Below are 21,167 nucleotides of genomic sequence, written 5' to 3' on the forward strand. Positions count from 1 at the left end.
TCATCGCTGAAGACGACACGTCTCCATTCGTCCCTCCATTCACGCCTGTCGCGACACCACTGGAGGCGGGCTGCACGATGTTGGGGCGTGAGCGGAAGACGGCCTAATGGTGTGCGGGACCGTAGCCCAGCTTCATGGAGACGGTTGCGAATGGTCCTCGCCCATACCCCAGGAGCAACAGTGTCCCTAATTTGCTGGGAAGTGGTGGTGCGGTCCCCTACAGCACTGCGTAGGATCCTACGGTCTTGGCGTGCATCCGTGCGTCGCTGCGGTCCGGTCCCAGGTCGACGGGCACGTGCACCTTCCGCCGACCACTGGCGACAACATCGATGTACTGTGGAGACCTCACGCCCCACGTGTTGAGCAATTCGGCGATACGTCCACCCGGCCACCCGCATGCCCACTATACGCCCTCGCTCAAAGTCCGTCAACTGCACATACGGTTCACGTCCACACTGTCGCGGCATGCTACATGTTAAAGACTGCGCTGGAGCTCCGTATGCCACGGCAAACTGGCTGACACTGACGGCGGCGGTGCACAAATGCTGCGCAGCTAGCACCATTCGACGGCCAACACCGCGGTTCCTGGTGTGTCCGCTGTGCTGTGCGTGTGATCATTGCTTGTACAGCCCTCTCGCAGTGTCCGGAGCAAGTATGGTGGGTCTGACACACCGGTGTCAATGTGTTCTTTTTTCCATTTCCAGGAGTGTATATATTGACTATCTTAGTGCCCACTGCTTCACTTGTGGAGATTGTATAGTCTGCACAGTTTTTTTAAACAAATTTTTGTGTTGTAAACAAATTTTAACATATTCCAAACTTTTCATGCTAGTTAATGTCACAGAAGCATGATCTTTCCTGAATGTGCTTCTGAGCTTCTGACCTAAAAGCAATTCTGGTAGCTGGAATCAGAGATCTTTGTTAATCATACCTTTTGAGTTGTTGTGGTGATATTTCCATGAAAACTTCCATCTCGTGAAATGTATTTCCTTAGAAGTCAAATGCCAATTTTCATGGATTCAGGTTTAAATGTTTTAATATAATAAAATATTTTCATGAAATTTTCATCTCCTATTTCACCATCTTAGGGTTTGTATTTCTGAAATACACTGAAACACATCTTTCTTTTATTTCTAGCCAAGAATCCAAATACATATTTTCAGAGATTTAGTTTCAAACATACTGTGAATAATTCTGAGTATATAAAAAAGTCGGATTACTGAATTGGATATTAATGCTAGCAAAAAAACAAAAATCAGGTGAATGGGATAGGATTGCCTTCTATCTCCTTATTTATTTATTTCGTTCATCGAGGAGACAATAATAATAATGAAAGTAAAAGTAATCATATGGTTATTCATTTCATCAGATTTGTCATGACTTTCCAGTAATGGAATACTCAGGGAAGGAACTAAATAGAATGCTTGAAGGTTTAAATCAAGAAATAACATAACCAAAACTAAAAATAAATACCAAGAAGGCAAAAGTTATGATTGTAGACAAGGAAGAAGGTGGAGACAAGACTGACATAAGAACTGGCAGTGACCAACCCAAGGCTGTAAGCATTTCCACTATCTTAGTAACATTATGGAGAAAAACAATAGAAATCAAAATAAGAATAGCACTAGCCTAGAACACCTTCCACATTAAGAAGAATGTCCTGCTAACAAGCACCTCAGCTTCCTAATCAATGAAAGATTTGTGAAGAGATTCGTGTGGAGTGTCCTGACATAAGGATGCAAAACCTGGACTTAAGCAGAGCAGGAGTAAGCTGACTTTGAACCTTCAGACATGTGATTCTGTTGGAGAATTCCAAGAATTAGTTGGATTGGCAGAAAAATGAATGAGATGATTCCACAAGAAATAGGAGAGAAGCAAGAACTTCTGAGAGTTATGGGCCTGTGCAAAACAAAGGTCATTGGACACATAATTAGATATGATATTTTTGTACAAAATATTTTTGAAGCCACAGGGAAGGAAACTAGGGGATGACTGAGACCAACCGATTTAAAAAATATTGTTGGTGAGATGAGATATTCTTCAACGTATGGATGACAAAGACTACTGGAGAGAGGAAGCTGTGGTTGAAGAGATGAGACTTAGACTTTTGAAAGAAAGAGCAGGTCATTAACATACAACATGTGCAAGATGGATCCTAACATGTTTCCCTGACACTCATGTGACTTCCCATCCAAGGTATGCTGTGGCCTCCTTACCAATAAATCTTCTGTAAAATCACACAAATTTTAATTGAAACACCATATGATCGTATTTTTGGTAATAAACATTTGTGTGGTACCAAGACAAATGCATTTTGGCCATACTGCATCAGCATGATTACCTCAATCCATGGTGTTCAGGATGTCACTTGAAAAAAGCGAAAGTTGAGTTTTGGATTATCAGTGTTTCCAAAATCCATAAGTTCACATGGAGGAGCACATTCTGCTTGAGATCCCTCTTTAAATTTGAGCTCAAATATCAAAAGCTCAAGAATTTTATGCCAATTTATATGGCTTGAAATTCGATAACACTTACTATATTGATTGTTTCTTTGATAGGTGTGTTGGTATACAAGTATGTCAAGAAATGAAAATTTAGCTATGGTTAGGGTGGGAATGTATTAAATGTTATTGATGAGCTCACAACTGTTCTTTACAGAGAAGTTATCTTCAGATTCATATAATTTCAGATTATATCATTAAGTTATTGATGAGCTGACAGTTGTCCTTTACAGAGAAGTTATCTTCAGATTCACATAGTTTCAGATTATATCACTAAGTTGATGGTAATTTCATAAAATGGGCTATTGATGTATTGTGTAAGGATATATTTTGGATAGTGTGGTTTGTAGATTTTTGACTGTGCTCATAATTTTGCTGCTGCCCTTTCATCACTGAGCAATGCTTAATGTTATTAGGGACAAAAGTAAGTTGCAGTGTTGTCTCAGAACTTGTTCTGTTTATTTTATTGTATTATATCCAGGAATCTTTCTAATTTAAACTATGGAAGGTCCAGGTTAGAATATTAACAGTGTTATGAAAAGAATAGATTGCCTTGTTCAGGAAAGAAAGAAAAACACACACACACATATGCACTAGCAAGCATGCCTCATGCACACATGACTGCTATCTCTGGCCATTCCAACATTCTGTGTGACTTTTCTTTTCTTTTTTGAAGAAGGCTTTTATTGAAAGATCAGTGTGTAACACTCTTTTCACTGTGCCTATCTGCAACTCAGCATGTCATCTTTATAGTGAGTAGCAATCTATCCTTTTCATAATACTTAATTTTCCTAGTTTTGCTTATCTAATCTGAGTCAAAGACAATAACAACTGTGTATCCCTTGTCTGCTTTACTAGTGAGAGCATTGTCCTTTGAAAGTTCTCTATTGGTGTTTTACAGTGTTCATGTTCATCATTTATGACATTGTCCACTGTGTTTTAGTGTATAATCCTCATGATAATTTTCTTTGACTTATGGGCTACAGCATTTTGTTCATTGTGTCTTAACACGGCAGTCGAACATACTGTTTTTGTACTCTTTATTAGAACTATAATGGTACGTGTATTTAGTTTGGGAGCAATATTGGACTTAAGGCACTTTCTCAGCAACTTGAATTCATTATTGTTGATACCTATTTTAGTTGGAATGTTTGGTTCCCAGCCCCTACTGATTTCTGTTGAGTCATTTTCTTTCCGTTCCCTGAAATTTGCTGGTACTGAAATTGAACATATCACTGACAATCTATTGACAAACAGCAGTCCCTTCTTTCTTAGCTGCTAAATGTTTTAACCAGCATAACTATAATTTCAGAATTATAATCACATCTCAGTTACATTTGGAGATCCTGTACGTCTCATCCTGCAAGTGTTGGATGCAAGTTTGTGGACTATACACTTGAAAAAGACTCCATCTTGTTAAACTGTACTATCTGTTCTTCCTATGTATTGGGCAGATTGTAAATCCAGACTGCAAGTTTCTGAAGGCATGCTCAAAGATGAAGTTCAACTTTATAGAGCAAACGCAATAATTCAGACACAATGAAAGACAAATTAAATTTAGAGGAAATAAGAAAGAAGATTGAGTTTTGTGTTCAGTGGACAACAAGGTCATGTAGAGATGGAACAGAATATCAGTTGCATTTTATGCCAATTTATATGGGTTGAAATTCGAAAACACTTATTATTTTTATGTTTCTTTGATAGGAGTGTTGGTATACAAGTATGTCAAGAAATGAAAATTTAGCTATGGCTAGAGTGGGAATGTATTAAATGTTATTGATGAGCTCACAACTGTTCTTTACAGAGAAGTTATCTTCAGATTCATATAGTTTCAGATTATATCATTAAGTTATTGATGACTCTTCCTACCTTTTCCAGAGTAACCATTCATTGTACATCACCTCATTTGCACAACAAGCAAAATGAAGGAAACCACTCAAAGTAGCAGCTGCAACAGCAAGGTCTGACTGGTGCATTTGAATGTATGTGTGGTTGAGAGTGTGTTCTTGCACTAGAAAAAAATGAGATAACTGAAAAACTACCACAACCTCACCAACAGATATAATAATTTATATTGTTTTTCTTATAGACTCTCAGTAGCACACTTGCTCAATAAGTGTCAACACTTTTGCTGTAGCCAATCCATCAAGGACCATTTATTAGCGGAAATTTTGTATAATTACAATGAGCATTAGGTAAAGTCTTTTCTTTCCGCCACTGAACATTTCCAGTTGAAGGTTTTTCTAAGAATTTATAATTATTTTCTGAAATTATTTGCAGATACATGTCAGTCCCACAATATGATTTATACTAATTTTCAGTTATTTTCTCACTATTTTTGTAATCAGTTTTTCAAACAACTCTGAGTTCTGAATCATCAATTATACCAATTAGTTATAAACCATATGTAAATCCACATTTTACATGAAAACTTCCTTATTTTGCTTTCACTCTCTCTCTCATTTTTCTTTCAATACGTGGACAGTGAGGGTCACTAAAATGCTACAAATGCAAACTCACAAGATTCACATCATTCTACGAATGCAGGGATCTACAGTTATTTGTCATTGTAAATTAGCTGTCTTCAGTTCATGAAGAGAAATATCAATACAATGAGTGCATTCCACTATTTGCAACAAACAGCAGGTGTCTGTGAATTCTGATAGCCGTGGTGCTGCAGCTGCCCCCTTACAATGCTGTTCTCTTGCCCTGGCCCCTCTGCTTGGTTGAAACTGCAGCCCTGTTCTTCTCGGTGCTAGTCCCAGCCCCCAAGCAGCTCACGCTGGAGCGACAGCTGAACAAGAGCGTGCTCATCGGCTGGAATCCTCCAGACAATTGCCCACCATCTGCTATAGAGAGCTACCACGTCTACGTTGATGGTGTTCTCAAGACCACAGTTAAGGCAACAGAGCGGACGCGGGCACTCGTCGAGGGAGTTGACTCCACCAGGGTAAGGAATAATTACATGAATTGTAGTATCTGACTGGACTGTTTTTGATTATTGCTAAGTATATTGTTGTTGCTGTACAGATGGTTAGGTGTTTATTAGACTACATAATGATTATCAAGCTATAACTTACTGTAGAAATAATGTTATTCAGTAAAACTTGGTTTATATGTTTTCAACGGACTACAGAAAAAAAAGTATAGGTGTGAAAAATGTATATATGAAAATAGCACCATATTATCAAATTAATTGATAAACGCAAATGTAAAATCCAATAAATAAAAATGTACATTCTAAAAAACGTTATATAGGCTTACTAGGTACCATACTTAACAGATATATAAAGAAAAATGGAAGCCTCTACATAGAAGAAAATGTCATTTCATACAAAAGTCCTTAATTTTTGCTAGTTTTTTATTTGACACAGCAATAGTGTACGTCAAAATGGGATAACTCTGTCATTACTTCATCAGAAACAGTGTGGTGCGTCACAAATTGTTTAATTATTTCTAACGCATTTACTGCATCGTTAAATGTCACAGAGGACTGCTGAGGCACTTCTGTATCATCCTCATTGTCAGTTACTTCCTCATCCAGGTCCCACATTGCACATTGAACTATCTCAGTCATAGTCATGTGTTCTGTAGTGACGAGGTTCTCATCAACATTCACATAATCCTCAAGTGATGCCTGCTCTTCAAGTCGATTCCATTCTTCATCACTAGGTGAAATATCATCAGTATGATCAGTATGATCATGGAGTTCATTTCCAAATCTGGCTTTTAAGAAACATTTCTGAATGGTATTGTCTGAAACTTTGTGCCTTGAAGCTGTAATGTAGTGTATTGCCTATCAGAAGAAACAAATTCATTAATAATTTCTCAATGTGTTCTACGTCTCTGGTAGCACAACATGAAATAAATGTCAAATAATAATCTTACCTGTAAATTGTTTATTTTCATTGCTTCCTTTTTTTTTCGATGTTTACACACCTGATGCTATGCTGCATGAGCATTTTGCGATAATGCAACTTGAAATTACGTATTACTCCAAGGTCAAGGTGCTGGAGCTCACTTGTGCAATTCGCTGGAAAGAATTCCGCAGTCACATTTCTCAAATAGGAAGTAAGGGGAGGATGTGCTGCACACCTGTCTATGTCAGACAGCTGCAGTGATGGTAGTGCTCCAAGCAGTTGATTTCTCCATGCAGTAAACAGAAGATGAACGCTTCCTTTGATCGAATCTAAGATGAGGCACTACATTTGATCAAAGAAAATTTGACCAATGCCTAACTTTGACAAAGTTCCTTATTACACTATCAAATTTTATTATAGTCTAATATTGGCCTTACCAATCCAGTTCCCGGCAACCCACTCTGAAACACTGCATCATAACTTGTGCATACTGTTGATATTACGCTGGGGGGGGGAGTATAAATGAGAAAAACGTATAAGTGAAAAATGTATAAATGAAGTTTTACTGTAATTCACATTAATTAGCTTGATATGTAATGGCTTGTTGATATTTACTTCACATGGAGTGGAGTTTTATTTTGTTTTGAAGAGATGCTGCCCTAAAGTTTATTCTGGCATTAGGAAGAAAGATAATTGGCGTTATCTTTCTACCCACATATATGGGACTTACTTTTAATTTAAAAAAAATAGATTTTGTGTGACTTGAATACCTTCTCACTTGTCTGTTGTGGTAGTATCACTGAAGATTAACCACACATTGTTTGTAAAGGGAGATGGATGTTTATTCACATTTAACAAAATGTTTAGAACTTAACTTTTATACCTTTTTTATGTAACATGTTGGCAAAAAATCTATCAGCTTTGTTACTTACCTGGTTTGACTTATACCTTAAATGTTGTACAAATAAAATGTGATTTAATATCTTCACCAACAATTTTAGTTGGAGAGGGAGTACACTTCACCAAAATTGTGGTCAGTTTCAGTTTTGAGGAATTAAATGTGAATCATCCTGAAAAGAATCTTGATTCAATGGACAAGAAATCCTTTGAAACCTTTTATGAAATTTTTTGTTGAACAAATATTTATAACTTTTAATATCTATTTTGTACCTTTTTTATGTGACAGCTTGGCAAAAATTTATCAGCTTTATTGCATACCTGATTTGACTCGTATAATACTTCACTACAATTTTTGTTGGAGAGGGACTGCATCTTTTCAACTTTGAGTAATTAAATATCAGTCATCCAGAAAAGAACCTTGATTCAATTGAAAGAAATCTTTTCAAACATTTTATGAAATTTTCTGAAAAACAATCCCATGAGAATAAATCACAGGTGACAAGTAAGAAGAGAAAAGCTGGATGTAAATTGTGGTTTCTGTAGTGTGCTATTAAAATTAATCTAACACTAATGTAGTTGTATAATGAAGAAACAGTTACCTAATAAATTTGATATCAAGTTACAAACAGGGTAAAGTCCAGGATGAAATATCAACAATTATGAAAAGAGTAAGCTGCTACTCACTGTGAAGATGACACACTGCATTGCAGATACTGCAGGAAATAGTAGTTCTCTCTCTCTCTCTCTCTCTCTCTCTGTGTGTGTGTGTGTGTGTGTGTGTGTGTGTGTGTGAGAGAGAGAGAGAGAGAGAGAGAGAGAGAGAGAGAGAGAGAGAGAGAGGTGTACTTGCTTATGTGAATGTTTGTGTGAGTTTTTTCTTTTCTTTTCTGAAAAAAGTTTTGGCTGAAAGCTCAATGTGTAACAGTCTTTTTGTTGTGTCTGTCTGCAACTCAGTGTCTCATCTGTATGGTGAGTGGCAATCTATACATTTCATAACTGTTGATGTGAAGTTACACTCTGCTCAAATTATACATTTATTCTATTTAAATTTTTCCACTGAACAGTAGCACTTCTACCAACACTATAAGCTATAATCTTCTCTAAACCAAGCAATGTTAAACATTGGTTAGCAAACTGGGCTTCCATTTGAAAAGAGCATGGTTTAAATTTGCTTCTGGCCATCCATGTCTTTCATGGTTTCCCTAAATCTATTAATACAAATCTCAGAATAGTTTGTAACAGATGCAGCCAATCAGCTTCCAGGTGATTTATTAAATCCAAGCTTGTGTTCTGTCATTGAAGGGGTGTTGAACCCTAACTTTGCTTGCTGCCTTCTTCCCTATCATTTTAGTGTATCTGACTTCATGTTGAGTATTTTTTGGAAGGTCTTCATCCCAGTACTCTGCAGAGTTTGAGCATATAACTCTAATTGGTGTGTGTGGGAAGCATAAAATGTTCTTCCTTCTGTGTGTTACCTATTGTTGAAATTATATTCCTAGAGTAATTTCAGTCAATTGTGTGAAATGACTGTAATTTCTCAGTGGAGGAAGCCACTCAGCAGCATTGTTACAGTTTCGCAAATAATTGACAACAACATAGTTATGGCTATGAAGGAAACATGTAGTTAATAATGAATATGCCACTTGAGCTTCCCAAGAAAGATTACCATACCTAATGATACATTCAGAAGTATGTAGGAGCACTACATAAAATCCAAATCATATTATAACTATAGAAAGTGCTTGAAACTATAGATATTTTACTTCATTCACACAGACTCATGCAACTGTTCAGAGAAGCATCTTTGCGTTCAAGAGCTCTCTCTTTTCCTTATCTAAGTATTCCCTCCCCCCCTTCCTTCCCTCTCTACCTCTCACTCTTCTTTCCCTCTCCCTCCCTCTCTCTCTCTCTCTCTCTCTCTCTCTCTCTCTCTGTCTCTCACTCTCTCTCTGACATAAGCAGACACACACACACACACACACACACACACACACACAAACCATCAAAATGCTAAACTCTATGGCCACAGATGTGTGCATTTTGCTGTGTGGTGTTTGTGTGTATGTGCTTGTATTTTAGAGAAAAAGAAAGAGAGAAGAAGGATAGGGTACTTAGACTGCAAAAGGACAAAGTCTAGAAATAAAGTTGGACTTACTGAAATGTTATAAGATTTATATAGGCAACAGCATAACAGAAGCAACAGTAACATTAATCAATGATTTGGCTTTGAAATTGATGCACTATAAGAGCAGAATCTATATTAATATTTCATGTAGTTCATGTCTGCTACTTTGTACTTTGAGAAATGTAAAAATACAAGGAATCAGAATGGCTGTCTAGATCTTGCCTGAAGCAGACATAATCCATACTACCAACAAACATATTTAAAAGCAGAAAATACTACCTAAGAGTTCAGAACTGTTAGTTCCTTCCTCAGGGGGAAAAGAGTAATAAGCTGAGGAAGGATGGAAAGGTGGAGCAGGTCAGTCTGGCCCATAGATGAAATGGGGCAAAGGGAGAGAAAGATTTTCAAGCAAAGCCATTAGAGAGAGTGTGAGGTCAAAGATTAAGCACTGTGCCAACTGTGTCATTTCACAAATGATAGAAAGAACAGACAAAATGTGTACTACATGATATAGAAAATGGGGAGAGTGGTCATTTAGGCAAGGAGGCGTAAATAAAAATAGGAATCTTGTTTTGTAGTTCCATAAAGCTGTTCGCTAGATACCTGAAAGTTTTTTTTTAATTTCTGAGGTTTCGTTATGATTTATTTCACACAACTTATTGACCCTCTGTATCTTTCATGTGTAATTGTGTGACCAATTTCTCAGTGAGGAACTGGGGGTATCATGACAGATTCAGGCATTATTTACCACAAGTTTGTTGTAGCAAAACTGCATGCTGTAACATCTGGATGCACCTAAAATAAATGCAGAATGTATCTATTTAAGAAAACAGATAAATCTTGATGCATTCCTAAGAGACAGTCTCCACTCCTTTCAAACTAACTATGTGAGTGTAGGCCAGATGTGGCTTAAATTCAAAGAAATATTATTCACAGCAGTTGAGAATATTATACCAAATGAATTAATAAGAGATGGAACTGATACATGAAACTGGTCAAAGCACTGTTGCAGAAGGAATGCAAAAAACATGCCAAATTCAAAGGAACACATCATCTCCAAGATTGGTGATGTTTTACTGAGGCCTTAAACTTAGCATGGACTTCAAAGTGATATGCTTTTACCAATTCCTACAACAAAATTCTGTCTTGAAATGTGGCAGTAAATCCAAAGATATTCTGGTTGTATGTAAAGTACACCAGTGGCAAGACACAATCAAGGTCTTCACTGCATGAGAGCAATAATAATGTTACCAATGACAGAGCCATTAAACCAGAGTTACTAAACCTGGTTTTCTGAAATTCCTTAAGCAAAGAATATGAATTAAATATTCCAAAACTTGAATCACAACATCAGTAACTTAGAAATAGATATACTCGGTCTAGTTAAGCAACTTAAATCGTATAATATAGGCAAGTCTTCTGGTCCCAATTCCTATCAGAGCATGTTGGCACAATAGCTTCATATTTAGCAGGCATTTACAACTGCTTACTCAGTGAAAGATCTGTACCTAAAGACTGGAAAAGTTGCACGGATCATACCAGTAATCAAAAACAGAATTAGGAGAAATCCACTTAATTACAGACCCATATTACTGACATCAGTTTGCAGTAGGATGGTTCAGACAGTAAAAATTACCTCAAAAATAATGATCTGCTGACACATAGTCAGCATGGTTTCAGAAAATATCATTCTTGTGAAGAACAAATAACTGGGTGCTACCAACAGGGACTCTTGATTTGATTCCACACTTCTAGATTTTGCTGAGGGTTCTGATGTTCTTCCTCACAAGTGGATTCTACAGAAGCTGCATGCCTATGGAGTGTTGTCTCATTTGTGCATAAATTTGTATGTAAATTTTGTTTACATGATGAAGTACTCTAATCTAAAGGCTGTAAATTCAGTTAAATACATAGAAATTAAAATTATGAACAATTTAAAACTGGAACAATCACGTAGGTAATGTTGTAAGGAAGGCAAACCAAAGACTGTGTTTTATTGAAAGAACACTTAGAAGTTGCAACACGTCTATTAAAGAGACAGTCAGTGATAGGCCTGTCCATACTGCTATGGAATAATCCATGTGTTTTTTGGGATCCTTACCAAATAGTAGTGCAGAGGACATTGAAAAAGTTCAAAGAAGGGCAGCTCATTTTGTATTATCATGAAATCGGGTGTAGAGTGTCATAGATATGATACTTCAGTTGGGGTGGCAATCATTAAAACAAAGGCATTTTTCAGTGTAGCCAAATCTTAGCACAAAATTTTGATCACAAACTTTCTCCTCAAAATGCAAAAATATTTTGTTAATGTCAACCTTCATAGGAAGAAATTATAATTAATAAAATAAGAGAAATCAGATCTTGCACGTAAAGACTTAAATGTTTGTTTTCCCCATGCACTGTTCGAGAGTGTAATGATAGAGAAATAATCTGAAGGTGTTTTGATGAACCCTCTGCAAGTTATTTAAGTGTGAATAGCAGTGAAGTTTTGTAATAGATGTAATAAAGACACCAGATGTTGACTGACCACTTTTGTTGCACTCTCCAAAGCTCACATCACTGTAGTAATCCAATATTTTACTGAATTAATATGCTTGATAGTTTATACTTAGGTCACATGAAACTGCTTCAAAATGTTACACATTATTACAGCAGGCCAAAAATATTCTATTGAGTGCTCCACTACGCCTCAGAGTGACACAGATATGTGAAGCTATTTTTCAACATTGTCATTAGGTCTGTAAACAGTGTTTGAAATGTTCTACCAATTGTTCAGCTCATTGACAATAGAAATCCTCTCCTTGGTCATGGAGCCATACAGGAACTGCTGTGTGGAATTCCTTATCGTTGAAAAATCTGTGATTGTTGCGAATCAGTTCCTAAGTTGACCAGATATCATCTGCTGTTGATATTGATGTCCCCTCCTTCCCATTTAGTATCACCCATGTCTGTGACATTGTGCCAATATTTCATGGTGAATATGTGTGCAGTTTGAAGTTCTATCCACAAGAACCTTACTGTCCTGCCTACTTCAAATGTGGAATACATTTTCATTGCTGTGCCATTTAGCTTACACAGTATCTCACTTCTCCTCCATCCAAATGGGCCTTGGAAGGCTCATTGGTAACAACCAACCTACCTGTCATCCTCAGCTGACAGGTGTCACTGGATGTGAATGTGGAGGGACATTTGGTCAGCACACTGCTCTCTGATCTGCTGTCAGTTTTCATAACTGGAGCCGTTGCTTCTCAGTCAAGTAATTCCTCAATCAACCTCTCAAGGGCTGAGTGCACCACTCCACTTGCCAACAGTGTTTGGCAGGCCCAAGTGCTAGCCAAACCTGACAGCAATTAACTTTGGTGATCTGATGGGAACCAATGTTACCATTGCGACAAGGTAGTTGGTTGCTTCCACCTTATGATACACCAATTATCCATACTGCAGCAGAACTATGTGTGCATGAAATGAAGAACATTTAATATTTTCTGACAGCACACCACTCTTGTTTTACACTGGTCTTCTCAGCTGCAGTAACCCTTTACATAGAATGGATTGTGTCAGCTTATCTACTGGACATAAAATTTCACTGTAGGCTACACCTAGTGTTTATTAAACCTCCTGATGACAATTCTTGGTTCATATTCCTGAACACTTCCACTGGGAGTGATCCTTACATGAAAAGTCCACTTAAATGATATAGTTCTTGGTCATTTTGGTACAATAGTTAATTCCCATGTCTTATTCTTTTGTAGTGACTTCATTTCCTTTTTCATAGCTTCTGAATTTCCTTTTGTTTCATGAAATGTTTCTTTAGTGATCACTTCAAATTGTTCAGCCATGAAGGCTTCATTAATGTTGAATAGTTGCACAGTTGTTGATGAGGTGAGATAAAAATTCCTCTTATCAGTTACCAGCAATATGCTCTCCAATCCTCGATTCGTCAGACTCTTGTTTGTCCGAGTTCATCTCACTGTGTCTTCTTGAAGTGGATACTTTCCCTGGTTATTTTCCTCAACATACTGCAATGGTAATTTGATTCGTTATTCAACTTCCAGGCCCTTCAGGGAAGATTGCTCTCTGCTAGAGTCGCTCTTTTCTTCTTGCACCCAAACTCTGTAAAACTCATCTCCATCATGCCCCACAAGATCCCAGGATAGAGGTCTTATACATTGTCTGTTTTATTTGAACAGGGATGTGGTCATCTTATGTAGAACCTATTGTACATAAATGTTTTGTTTTTGGCTGCTTATGCAACTGACAGTGAGAAAGGCTAATTTCATCCACAGATAATTTTGAAGTTCAATGTAGAATGTACAGTTATGCTCCATCTAGTTCTGCCCACATCACCACAGGATGACCAGATTCTTTATTTGAATACCTGAAAGTTATTGCTACTTCAACTATAGTTAGCATTTCATGCTCCCCCTCGACCATGCCTTTGGCGTGTGTAGGGTACTTTTAGCCTCTGAATGACACCTGCTACATGCTGCAATTTATGAACTTCCTTACTATACAACTTTTTGGTGGACTGATCCACTGTCTTTGAAAAATTGTTCAGTTGCGGTAAGCGTGTGTGGTGCTCATGCTCAGTATACCAGTCCTCCACAGTCCCAATGGTCAGTCAGTATGTTGGGACATGCCATATATAGACAACCAAGTCACAATGACTTGTGTCAACAGGCAGGTAGTTGTCATGATCTGATTCTACAAGAAGGAGTACTTCATACCTTGGTTCACAGGGCCCATGTCATTCCATATCCTGAGAGTTTGTCAGCTGAGCTAGTCCATCTTGAGGTCATCTTCCATAAGAATCAACCAACCATGCAGCATGTGACATGGCACCAAAGTCTATGGCCTTTTTGCCTTGCACAGAATTGGTCATATTTCGTAGAAATGTGTTGTGAAATGTATTTTTTGACCATATCTAAGATTCCGTAATCCTTTATGATCCATAAAAGATGATCTTTTTTTGTGTAAAGCACATGCTTAGAATGCCAAGCAAATCTGCTATTGCAGAGCATTGGTTTGGTACAGCTCATCATAATAATAAAATGGGGAGTTTGGTGTGCGCTTCCAGTGTTACTAGGTTACTAGGGAGGCAGATTAAATTAAATTGGGATCTGACCTTGTAAATAAAGATAAAGACTTTTGCTCAAATTCTACATACAATCATGCTCTATCCCTCACGTTAGTTTTCACTATTGATGTTGGCAAGCCTTGGTTTTGTGATGGCACCAGTGTTTATAGTGTGTGTGTGTGTGTGTGTGTGTGTGTGTGTGTGTGTGTGTGTATGTGTGTGTGTGTGTTATCTTTCCAGAAATGCTCTGCATGTAAAGGTTTTAAATCCCTTGTACAGAGCTTCCCTGATGTATTTGTGCCTTTTAAATTACAGGACATTCACCTGTAGAAATATTGGCAGTTGTTGAAGACGTCACAGTTGCACTCCATAAGTTATTTGAACATTGTATATGCCAGTAGAGACTCAGATTTTATTAAAGAACGTATCTCAATACATCTTTAACTTCATATTTTGTCTTAGGCAATAGCAATATTGAATTTTGTGTAGCTGTCCTTGATCACAACCATATAGTTCTTCTTTTTAAAATATTCATTATATAGTTCACAGACATCCACTAACATCACATCACCAGGCTTGATGTCTTCTTTATTTGACCAAATACTCTACAACATGCTTTGTCATAAACGCATTGTCCACAACATTCCTCTTCCAAAGGAAACTCCTATGCTTAATCCTCTTTCTACCATTTCTTTCACATGGTGTTTATCCTAATGTCCCGTGTTTCATGATGCAGGTGCAATAATGGATTTTCTTCAATGGTGTTCAAATAAACATTTTTTTGTATAAAGTAGGTTGAATGTCTGCCTTGTACAATGTTTGAAATGGTTTCCAAGTTACATGCAACACTTATTTTGTCACCAATTTTAAGCCAACTGTTAGATTTTAGAATCTGTGCCTTTATACTAAAGAATCTTTTGTTTTGCTATGGTATGACTATGGATGCTCTCTGTCTTTGCTCCTGGTAATATATTCTAAAAGAGTTGGTGTTACAGTTTTACAATGTTAATGTGTATGCAGTGAATGTATTTGTTCCAAACGGATAACAACAGTAAATTATTCTGCCGAAAGGTTATGGGCCCAGGCTGCATAATTCAGTGTAGTATTCTTAAGAAGTAGAAGATTATTGGGTAATAGAAATTAGCAGTTATGCACATTGATTAGGAATTATCTTTATCTAAATACCAAATCATTGCCCTGATTGAAAAACTGATGGGGAGAGAAAACTATAATATGTGGCAGTTTGCTATGTAAATCTATCTAGGACACTAGCAGTTCTAGGACTGTGTCAGTTGCAAAATAACGGATGTAACTAAGTGTGCACAGCAAGTGCCAAAATTTGTCTTTTCATCCATCTGTTGATAAATGTCCATTTGCAAAATATGTCAACAGCAAAAGAGGTGTGGATCAAGCTAAAGCAAGTCTCCAAAGAGTCTGGTCTCTTCCAACAAGTACAGTTATTAAAGATACTATTGACAACCAGACCAGAAAATTGTTCATTAATAGAAAATCACCTGTCAAAGATAATTTCCAATTCACATAAATTAAATGGCTTGAGGTTTGATGTTAAAGGAGATTGCACTGGGTGTACTCTACTTGTGTGACTATCAGATGAATGTAAACCATTGATTATGAGCTTAGAAAATTCAGTTTTGCCAGTCTTGGAAGAGATACACAGGATGTCTATGGATAAAGTTCCAGGTTCAAAATACTGAAGAAAGAGAAACATTGCCCAGAATTACATCAAATTTGAGTGGATTATTATTAATGCATAGGGAAGAAATAAACAACAATGATTGTAATAAACCACCAACATCTTGTAATAGCAAGTAATGACAACTTACTTATAAATGGAATAGGATCTTTACAAATTGCCATAATCAATAAAAGCACATTCTGGGGATCCATTTATAACTAAATTAAAAACTTTTCTTACAAATAAATGGTACATGCCATATACAGGATGTCCATAAATAAAGTTTCAGTTTCAAAATGCTGAAAAAGAGAACCACTGCCCTGAATTAACATCAAATTTGAATAGATTATTATTGATACACAAGGAAACATCATGGAGCAAATTTAATGGCAATTTTACCAATAGATGGCACTGTAAGCTTTTTAATGTAATTGGGATTGGCTACAAATGACAGATGAATCGTAATATGATGGCTATGGCATGAGAGGCACATGATACCACCCATGTTGTTCAATGTGCATTACACACAAGTTTGGTAGTCAACAGTTGTAACACTATTATTTAAGTAAGCCTATCCACCATAGCAAGGTCATACCAAATCATATGGAAAATTTTCATTGCCCTGAAGCCAGAAACTACATAAAATGCAAATTGGTATCATTTTTAATTGCCCTGGGGCAATAAACTGCATAAAAAGCATACAAATGATGTATGTTTTTAACTGTTGTGAGAGAAAAACCAAATAAAAAACAAAAAGGCATCTTTTTTTTTCATGTACTGGCACAAGACATTTTTAGTATGCTGCTCACTGTTTTCTGCCACAAATTGAAACTGCAAAACAACATGATCCACAACAGATTGGGGTGCCTCCAATTCAGCTGTGTTTGTAATAGTAGCACTGAACACAACATCTTTCTGGTAACACCACTGCCGGACTAACACAGTTTAATTTCAGGTGATCTGGATAGCCAGGCTCTAGGGAAATGCCAGCTGATCTAGCATTTCTGAAATGTTCCTGCAGCAGATGCTTCACAGGCTCTGCAATGAGCAGTGGAGTGGGAAAAAAAACATCAATGCAGAGCACATAGTCACCTTGACAGAATGAAGTGTTACTAATTCATGTGCGTCCAGACTTTCTGATGCAATTATGTATACTGATATATCCTTGGGGATGGAAGTGGGCTTTGCTTGTCTACAGAATTTTCCAGGAGCATTCATTGTCCACTTTCAAAACAGCAAGCAATTTCAGAGCAAATGTTTGTCTTGCTAGCAGGTCAGCAGGAAGCAACTACTGAACATGGGTGATTTTTGTATGGATAGTAATGCACCATGCTCACAGGAATGTCCATCATTTGGACAATTTCCTGTGCACTGCATGTTTGCACGCCACTGCTCGATCCTTCCTGCACTGTTGTGGCCACATCATCAACAGATGTTTTTTCATCTCCCTCTGCCACTCTGCACCTCAGAAGAATATCTCTTTTTGAATTTTGTCATCATTTTCTCCAGATGCTTTGCAAACTTTGGACCAATGCCTTTTTTCAATGTCTTGAGTGTCCTGAACTTCTGCAGGGCTACTAGCACGCAGTCACTCTTCTAGTAAAAGTACTTTGCCAGAACTCATTGGTGTTGCATAGCTTCGTCCTTTGTTCAGAACTGAAGATGTCTTCCTCACTGATGCTATTCTGTGGCACTGAGGACTTGTCTGCTAGTCGTAGTTGAAAATTTCTCATGTGTTACATATGATGCTGTAAGATACAGCACTATGTCTTCTGATATATTCCATCCTATATTCGCACTCTGTACTTTAAACACTTGTCATCTGATGTCCTGACCAGTCTCTGGTTGAGCCAAGCATGGCCTGCCTATAGAAGTGCTCACCAGTCCAGTGGCTATAAAGATATGCAGAATGTGGAATCCCTATACTTCGGCTGAAGGTAGTGGGTATGAAACTTATTGGAACATTGTGACAAGATGACGTGCACCACTCAACACATCACCTGAGAAGACCTGATCTTTGGAATATGAAGAGACCTGATATAAACTGAGCACTTGGTTACACGTCTTGTAGCTCCATTGCTCATCCAACATGTTGCTGTATCTGCTTCAAACTAATAGGCCTATTCACCACAGCATAGCACTGGTAACATCTTGACAACTATCATTACTTCTGTTTAAACAATGGAAATTCCGGCTTGGAATATCAACAATACGAGATTGCTACTCACAGTAAAATGGCACGTTGAATTGCAGACAGGCACAGCAAAAAATGGTTACACATTTAGCGTTCTGGTCAGAACTGCTAGAGATGGTGGTCTTGTGATGTGTGTGTGAGGTTGTCTTGCTTGTGTGAATGAATGTGTGGGTGTTTCCTTTTCTGAAGAAGGCTTTGGCTGAAAACTAAATGACTAACAGTGTTTTCCTTGTGTCTGTCTGCAACTCAACATGTCATCTTTACTGTGAATAGCAATCTTTCCTTTTATTGATGATTATTTCTGTTCAGATTTTTTTCTTGGCTATCCGTTCCATTTATTCAGGCCTTCATCTAGTGGCCCTTTCTTTTATAGCAGTTGCAAATGTCACTTTTCCTTGACTCCTTAACAAATTTTCTTTTGCATCTTTATTTTGCTTCCTTGTATTTACCATTAATGCATCTGTTGGTGTTTCTTCACTGTTTGAATTCTTCATTAAATTCCCTTCAAACACACACACCTGGACTGTTAATGCATTAAGCGTTCTCTCTTAATCCTGTCTTATTAAAAACCAACTTAACAGAAAGGCTTCGAACTCACTTGGCAGAATATACAAGGTTTTGCAAACTAAAATGAGATCTGACAAAATATTTACATTTTTAGGAGCAAATCTATTGTTCACCTTGTTCCATGAGAATTCAGTTGTGCTATATTGGTTGAAATATCTTCATCCATAGGCATCCCATGTATCACTAGCTGTTTGCTTTTCCATTACTACTGATTCATTTCATAAATAATACCATCTGTTATCGTACACGTTGCATAACTGTTTGCCTTACAAAACAAATCAAACTGTTCTTTGTGCTTTTAGACTTGTTTTTGTGTAGCACCTTCTTCGAGTGGCTGGATCTTCAGCAATGCCTTGTCAGTTACATCCAAAACGCCTTCATGATAATCCAATAAGTCATTTACTTTCCTTTTCCCACTTGGTCAATCAAGTTCCTTACTTAGTAATTTTAGTGCAGTATAATTTCAAGTACCCATTTCTGCAGATTTTTGTCTAAATATACACTACAAGATCAAAAGTTATTTTCTGTATGCAAATATTTTAACCTAAAACTCAGCTGTTAGTGTTTCTAATCTCAAAACTCAAGTGACTGTGCTCTAAACTCATTTGACTACACTGTAACCTCAGCTTGCAGCTGTATTTGCTAGCATGCTTGATATTTTTTTCTTTTTAATTGCAATAAATACAGTTCATAAGAAGATTCACCAACAACAGTTTATCAAAATAAGACACATAAACTGTTAAATTTAATAGATTGCTAATTAACTGTAATTAGCAGTTTGTAGTTTTACACTGAAAATTTATTCTCAGTCACACATTGTCCTAGAAAAAATATAAATGGATATGTTTTTCTTATCAGTAACTGCTACTGACCTTCCTTGATATATAATTAAATACAAATACATTTACAAAGGAACAGTTATGTAACTTCTTTATGTCCTCCACAAGTTATTTAGCTGTGGTTTGCATTGATGATATTTACAATAAACATTGCCTGTAATTGTTATAACCTTTAATCACCAATAATTGCATGGATATTCAAACCCACTCACTTAGAAACAATAGCTGGTTACATGATAACAACTCAGTATCTCTCATTCGACTGCCGTGCCGTGAGCCTCTATCGCTGTTTGCGCGTACTGTCGTGGTGGCACTGTTAAATGTCGTGGCACTGTCACAACACTTTTCCCCCCTTGGAAAAAAAAAAAAAAAAAAAAAAAAAAAAAAAAAAAAAAAAAAAAAAAAAAAAACCACACTTACTTCCCTGGAGACATGGACAGTGCGGAGACATCCATGGCCTCTTGTGAGGCCTCGAGAAGATCCCGCGGAGAGACAAGAGAGTATGGTCGAAAATGTCCAGGATGGAAGCTCGTGCGTGGAACGTGTCTCCTTGATGAGATGATGGGTGAAAACTCCGGAGCAGCATCCATAGGTGTCGTGGACCTGGGGGTGTGCTCCAGCGAGGTGGGTCCCGGAGAAGGCGGCGTCGCAACTGGGGCCAGTTCCGGAGTACTCGGAAGCGGTAGCGACGTCGGCTGCGTCAACAGATACAGTAGATCGGCAGCAGCGACAGGACTGGCTTCTCGGGCTGGTGGAGGCGAAGGAAGGGGCGGTGGCACCGGCGTGGCCACCACTCGTGGGCGCATCTGGTCGTAATGGCGAACAACCATGCCATCGTCCGTAGTATATTTCACAAAGCCGGCAGCCGCGAAGAGCCTTGACCACCCCTGGAATCCATTTAGGGCGAGATCCATACCCTCATGCCCACACGTCGGCGCCCACCGAGTATTTTCCCGCACTAGGGGACACAGCATAAAGCCTGACAGGGTGAAGCAGGTGCAGTAGAGTGCGCGGTTGGCGGCCATGCAAGAGTTCAGCAGGGCTGTGATCACCCAGAGGCGTGAAGCGATAAGAACTCAGAAATTGCAGCAGAGCATCATCTGTGGAAAAATCACTAAGGAATTTTTTCATCTGGCTTTTGAAAGTGTGGACAAGGTGCTCGACCTCCCCATTCGATTGCAGATGGAAGGGCGGTGCTGTAACATGATGAATCCCTTGTCTAGTACAAAAATCACGGAAGTCCTGCGAAGAGAACTGAGAGCCATTGTCCATGACGATCGTGGATGGAAGACCTTCTAGCACAAAGATTTTTGACAAAGCCAGCGTCGTCGCCACAGTGGTGGGCGACGTACATCGAACAGCAAACGAAAACTTCGAGAAGGCGTCAATCAACAGTAGCCAATAAGTA

The 21,167-nt window shown here is 37.9% G+C and overlaps 1 protein-coding gene across 1 annotated transcript in view; it reads left to right on the forward strand.

Annotated features, from left to right (window-relative positions):
- The first annotated feature begins 5,000 nt into the window (after positions 1 to 5,000).
- Positions 5,001 to 21,167, forward strand: part of LOC126419495 (RIMS-binding protein 2-like) — a 268,550-nt gene continuing 252,383 nt past the window's right edge. Inside the window, exons 1-2 of the mRNA XM_050086685.1 lie at positions 5,001 to 5,070; positions 5,168 to 5,451. Of these exons, the coding sequence (XP_049942642.1) occupies positions 5,001 to 5,070; positions 5,168 to 5,451 (354 nt within the window). The remainder of the gene's footprint in view (positions 5,071 to 5,167; positions 5,452 to 21,167) is intronic.

Source organism: Schistocerca serialis, chromosome 9 (genome assembly GCF_023864345.2).
Source record: "Schistocerca serialis cubense isolate TAMUIC-IGC-003099 chromosome 9, iqSchSeri2.2, whole genome shotgun sequence".
NCBI lineage: Eukaryota > Metazoa > Arthropoda > Insecta > Orthoptera > Acrididae > Schistocerca > Schistocerca serialis.